This window comes from Galeopterus variegatus, unplaced genomic scaffold (genome assembly GCF_000696425.1).
Source record: "Galeopterus variegatus unplaced genomic scaffold, G_variegatus-3.0.2 Scaffold1432, whole genome shotgun sequence".
NCBI lineage: Eukaryota > Metazoa > Chordata > Mammalia > Dermoptera > Cynocephalidae > Galeopterus > Galeopterus variegatus.
In genome coordinates, this window is record NW_007727543.1 from 348,576 (window position 1) to 355,104 (window position 6,529).

At 40.4% G+C, this 6,529-nt stretch overlaps 1 protein-coding gene across 1 annotated transcript in view; it reads left to right on the plus strand.

Annotated features, from left to right (window-relative positions):
• Positions 1-6,529, plus strand: part of LOC103593867 (talin-2-like) — a gene marked incomplete at its 3' end in the record, with an annotated part of 205,365 nt that overhangs the window by 158,262 nt on the left and 40,574 nt on the right. Inside the window, exons 3-6 of the mRNA XM_008576961.1 lie at positions 1,223-1,394; positions 3,703-3,800; positions 5,109-5,238; positions 6,044-6,196. Of these exons, the coding sequence (XP_008575183.1) occupies positions 1,259-1,394; positions 3,703-3,800; positions 5,109-5,238; positions 6,044-6,196 (517 nt within the window). The remainder of the gene's footprint in view (positions 1-1,222; positions 1,395-3,702; positions 3,801-5,108; positions 5,239-6,043; positions 6,197-6,529) is intronic.

Sequence of the window (6,529 nt, forward strand, 5' to 3'; positions counted from 1 at the left end):
AAACAAAATTTATTACTTACAGTTTCGAAGGCTGGGAAGTCCAAAGTCCAGGGAACACATCTGGTGAGGGTCTTGGTGGTAGCGGCAGTGACCCGGGGCTCTCACATGGCAGAAAATGGCAGAGCACAGAGAGAGATTGCTCCTCACGCACTCTCCTTTTAAAGTCCTTACAACCACACCCCTGACCACCCTATTAATCCATTTAGTATGCATGGTCCTACAATCTAATCACCTCTTCAAGGTCCCACCTTTCAGTTACCATAATAGGATTTCCTACCCTCAGCAGTTACAGTGGGGATTAAGTTTTGGGGGACATGCAACTCAAGGCAGTGGATAAGCATGAAGGGCCTTGTTTCCTTTGCCAGGATGGCATCAGCTGGTTAGGTGGGCATTGGTTCTTCAGGCACAAGGAGAAAAGCATCTGTGATTAGTGTTTCCTTCTGTCCCTGTCTCGCATCCAAGGCAAACATTTGACAGAATAAACCATGAGCCACCAACTCAAAGTGAATGCACCAAACTGTTAGACTTAACATTTTAAAAAGAAGGCATTTAGGAAATAATTCAAACCCAGTCTAAACCTGTATGTTTTTTGAAACCATTGAACTGGATGGGGAGCAAATACCCCAATAGTTGGTCTGCATGAAATCAGAATTGAGTTGGCATTTTACTCACTTTGAGACCCCGAAAGTGTGAGGCTGTCTGGCACGCTTGGGGCTGAAGATCACTACTCTGGCCTCGTGAGTGACAGCTGCACGTTGGCCTCGCCCTGGTCTCCCTCGGGATTCTATTTCATGAATTATGTGGGGCTGATACCAGTATAGCTACCTTATTGGTGGAGAAATTGAGGCACAGAGTGGCCAAAGTGACTTGCTACAATGGGCGCAGGTTCTGGGGACCTTAACCTGGTAAATCCCACTCCTGAGGACCCTTCAGGAAGCCCTCAGTAGGGAAGACTGTTAAGGGGGGGGCTTGGTGAACATCTGCAGCCCCCTCCTCCTAAAGACTGCTTGTCACCCTGTGGGAATAATCATAGACTATATACTGCTGTTGTCTTTGAATTTTTCAAAACTAATTTTTAAAATGTTTTGAAGCTGAAATTATCTCAATTGCTGTTTTATTCTTTTTTGATTTTTAAAGTTGATTTGAGAATTCAGCATTTTTTTTTTTTCTCAAGACAGTTATGGTGACCATCAGGGTTTGTCTCTTTGCATTTGTTTTCCAGACATTCTAAGTGAGACCCTTCAAGACATCTAGGAAAATGGTGGCCCTGTCCTTAAAGATCTGTGTCCGTCACTGCAACGTGGTAAAGACAATGCAGTTTGAACCATCTACGGCTGTGTATGACGCCTGTCGAGTCATTCGGGAACGGGTGCCCGAGGCACAAACTGGGCAAGGTAGATCACTGGTGATTCGCTGGCTTCTCAAAATGTGTTTGTATGTTCTTTCCCCTGTAGCTAAAGAAGCGAGGCTCTGAGTGGTGCACAAGCCCACTAGTGTGTATGTTGTAAAAGGAATATCTTCTTAGCCTGGACACTTCCTGTGTGAGACGTGATGACAATGACCATGTCGACTGCTGAGTCATCATGCCTGGTTTTTTGACCCTCCCATACATCAACACTGTGCTCTGTAGTTTACAAATCACTTTTTGATGTATCATCTCATTTGCTCAATAAAGTACAAATGAAGCTGCTCTAACTGTTACTGGTTTTGTGTATCCCGAGTCCTGTCTCACATGTGTGAACACTTCCCACTGCCATCAGGACCCAGGCATTTGCTCAATAAAGTACAAATGAAGCTGCTCTAACTGTTACTGGTTTTGTGTATCCCGAGCCCTGTCTCACATGTGTGAACACTTCCCACTGCCATCAGGACCCAGGGCAAGTGGGACATTTCAAGCCCTTTGAAGGGGCTTTTTAAAGATTGACAGTTGAGAAATTGGGATCACTCCCAAATAGGTAAGCCTTTAATCCAGAAGTGAGATAAAACTTATCTTAAAAATTGGAAGAATAAAAGTCAAACATAACATTAAGGGTAATTGTAAGAGGAATGCGTCTTCCTAAAAAGATCTGCTTTTCACAAAACTCTTCTGATCTTTTGGTCTAAAAGTATTATTTATGCTACACAAAAAAGTTATTTTTACATTACCCAGAAATATAAATAAACTTTACTTACATCCCCAAACTTACTCTAAGATTTGGTTGTTCAGTCATTTCTGGTGTCTTTACTTTTCTGTTCTTTTTTTCTAGTTTTTCTCCCAGATTTTTCTTTATTTCTTTGGATTGCTACATAGCTCTGATGAAGGTACAAACCTTTGAAGACCTTGAAGTTGTTTTTCTGAGAAATAGTAGGGCATTGACCCTCATCTGGGTCTCTGAATTATATTAAGGAAGAGAGAAGTCATGGNTTTACAAATCACTTTTTGATGTATCATCTCATTTGCTCAATAAAGTACAAATGAAGCTGCTCTAACTGTTACTGGTTTTGTGTATCCCGAGCCCTGTCTCACATGTGTGAACACTTCCCACTGCCATCAGGACCCAGTGCAAGTGGGACATTTCAAGCCCTTTGAAGGGGCTTTTTAAAGATTGACAGTTGAGAAATTGGGATCACTCCCAAATAGGTAAGCCTTTAATCCAGAAGTGAGATAAAACTTATCTTAAAAATTGGAAGAATAAAAGTCAAACATAACATTAAGGGTAATTGTAAGAGGAATGCGTCTTCCTAAAAAGATCTGCTTTTCACAAAACTCTTCTGATCTTTTGGTCTAAAAGTATTATTTATGCTACACAAAAAAGTTATTTTTACATTACCCAGAAATATAAATAAACTTTACTTACATCCCCAAACTTACTCTAAGATTTGGTTGTTCAGTCATTTCTGGTGTCTTTACTTTTCTGTTCTTTTTTTCTAGTTTTTCTCCCAGATTTTTCTTTATTTCTTTGGATTGCTACATAGCTCTGATGAAGGTACAAACCTTTGAAGACCTTGAAGTTGTTTTTCTGAGAAATAGTAGGGCATTGACCCTCATCTGGGTCTCTGAATTATATTAAGGAAGAGAGAAGTCATGGTATAGGAAATGATACGGCCCCCCTCCTGCCACCCACCCCACTTTTTTCCTAGGCCAGATTAAGGGGTTTCTATGGAGAATACAGAGTTTAATTTTCCAACTTTTCTCATAATTTGGTGGTAGTGGGGGACTGAGGCTTCATCTCACAAGGAGCTCCTGCCTGTGTTTTACAACCCTGTCCTGGGATGATGGATTGATCGTTCCAGGTGTGAAGGCTCCACTGTCCCCCTCAGACTAATATGCCTGGGGCTTAGTCAGCCACCCTCTTAGTTTCCTCCATGGCCATCTTGTTATTCTCCATGGGTTCTTCACCTGGTTTTTATAGCAAGAAATAGGAAACAAAGTCAAATGCAGCTAGAAAGAAATTTGGACTGCTTGGTTCTTGGTGTTTCCCTACAGCCCACCGGTTTCAAGGCACGTGAACCTTGCTGGTGGGCGATGCTTGTGCCACTCACCTCTCACTCCTCCGGCTCTGCTGCAGGCCCAGCAGTGGCTCGTATTGTCAAAGCGAAACGTCTCTCTCTAGTGGGGGAGGACACCCACGTCCTTGCGGAGTCAGCAGGCTCAGCGCCTGGACAGCACTGATGGCATCATCACCACTCTGTTTTCTACTTCTCTTTCTGTTTATGTTCCAGCTTCCGACTATGGGCTGTTTCTTTCCGATGAAGACCCCAGGAAAGGTATTTGGCTGGAGGCGGGCAGAACACTGGATTACTACATGTTGCGAAATGGGGTATGCTGCCAATCCCGTTTTTGTTTTTTTTTTTCATCGCTTTGTCTCCCTGGGTCTTTGGTACAAGCTAACGTTGTCAGGCTGTTTTGATCCACAGGCATCTTATTAAAAATGTTGATGCAATGTATTTTATAAGGGCTGTTCAGGTGGTGTTAGAAAATGTCAGCAATCCAAAGTCTTGAAATTCTACAGAAGGATTGAAACAGTTGGGGGTTAACATCTTCAGCAGTTTTTGTGTGCCATCGTCGGACTTGGTAGTTGTGAGCTCAGACACAGCATCTTCCTACAGGTATGCACAGGGAGTATCCCTGTGGCTGGTGATGGAAAGTAAGGATAGATGAAAGGGAGAACGAGATGTAATCTAAAAGGTAGTTGGAGGCTGAATATTAACCAGTGTTTTGTTTTTGAAAAAGAAACTTCTAATTAGAGATGTGAGCTTAATAACTATCCCTAATAGTAACAACAAGAAGACTGGTTGTGTTATGGGAGTGGGGGGAGGTAATGTGTAAAAACATGTTAAATGTTCTGTTCGGCTTCTGAGATATACTGGGTTTTTGTTGTATGGGATGGAGTGGACCTATCGGATTAGTCAGTATTCCATAAAGCGAGACTGAAATATGTGCTGTCAATCAATTTTTCCCTCTATAGTTCTATTTTTAGGAAGTGTAGTAAAAAAGAAGTCTCTTATATAAAAATAACTCCCCAACTTATTACTCCTGTTTGGTCTTGGCATTATTGTTTTTACTGTACTCTTGTGAAAACCGCAACTACTGTGATACACCACTGCTGAGAAGAATTATGGGGATATTATTTATGTCTTTTATTATATGTATTACATATATAGAGAGAAAAAGTATAATAAAAATCTTTAAAATAAATGTGTTATATATATATATAGATTGTAAAAATTGCTTATGACAGTGTAAAAGGTAATTGGAGACATGCACTACTGTCTTTTTATAAGGCTAGTAGGTATTTTCCTCTGCTAATTCTCATTAGAGCAGATCGTTCCCAGCCTTTCAGGAGGATATAAGCCAGTTTCATTTTACAGAGGGTAGTTTGCAGTAATTGTGAGCTGTAAATATTACTTCTTTGGGTGCAAAATCTTTATGAAAACAATTAAGCAATGGAGATTTTGTATTGTAGTAGTGGCAACAACCCCATGAAAACTTAGAAAGGCTTTCAAAGAAGTTTTGGAAGAAAGAGGAAATCAGTCTGCTAGGGACTCATTTTTTAAAGAAAAGCGTCCAAGTTTGTTATCTGTTTTCTCAATCACTGTGCAATGTGTGCGTATGGTTTGTGCTGTAGGATATTTTGGAATATAAAAAGAAACAGAGACCTCAGAAAATCCGGATGCTGGATGGATCTGTGAAAACAGTCATGGTGGATGACTCCAAGACCGTGGGGGAACTCCTGGTTACTATTTGCAGCAGGATAGGTGAGCATTCCCATGCCTTGGCTCCATTTTCTGCTTTCTTTCTAATTATGGGCCTCTACTCTTTTCCACCCCATTTGGTGCCTAGGCAATTTTGAATGTGTCTTAACAAATCGAGCTCTGCCCAATCCCAAGAGAGTATGTTCATTCTCTCAATTTGCCAATCCACGAAGTGGTATTATAAACACTTGCACTTTTCACTAAGTCACAATTGAGAGTTTTTATTTCTGCTTCTAAAACAAAGGGATTTTCAAAATAAAGTAATGTTTTTGAAATAATGTAATTCAGTCTTCCACCCACTGCTGGCATTCTATGCAAGCACCATTGATGTCCAGTATCTCCTTGAATGCTCATGGCGACAGCCTATACAATTGACTATTAGACAGATTTTCTTCTTGTCACTTCTTTTAGTATCCCCAGAGAACAAGTTTGCCTCCTTTCTACAAGAAGCCCTTTGAATCATAGAAGAAAATAGACTTGCCTTAGTTTTCTCTTCATGCAAAGGAAGCCCAGTTCCTTCAGACACTTCCTCCTTGACATTGTCTTACTCTGCATGATCTCTACTTTATTCTGTCTCAAAAATTGGACAAGAGAATTGAGCATGATGTTTTGAAGGTGACTTAATGAGCTGAAGATCCTTTACTTTAGCTGGAGTTATTTGAGGTGATGACTTCCCTGACCTTCACATTAGTAAGGCCTCTTTCTGTCCTTTGCCACCAAGGATTTCTTGGAATATCACAGGCCCTAGGCTGAAAAGGGTTGACACCAATTTAATCATTTAGAATTATAACCTAATTTCTATTGCTAGGAATAACGAACTATGAGGAATACTCTTTAATCCAAGAAACTATTGAAGAAAAGAAAGAGGAAGGGACGGGTACGCTCAAAAAAGACAGGACGCTGTTACGAGACGAGAGGAAAATGGAGAAGTTGAAGGCCAAGCTTCACACAGATGATGATTGTAAGTGTTTGAAGGAACCTGGGTTTGCAGGCCTCACGCCCCTCCTGTCATTCACATGACCAGGGCAGGGTTTTTGGCTTTTGTTTATTTTTAAGTCTATAAATATTTTGGTTTGTGTCACTAAAACTTAAAGACTCTTAAGTAAACAAAATTAATTATACCATTTCACATTTAGAAACAATCTCTTAATATCAAGCATACAAATTTTCATATTTTCTCCATTATCTTCTAAAACATGTTTTAATGGTTTGAACTGCGATCCAAATAAAGTTGGATGATATGTCACTTAACTGTTTTAACTAAGTAGGTTCCTGCTCAATCTCTTATTTTTTT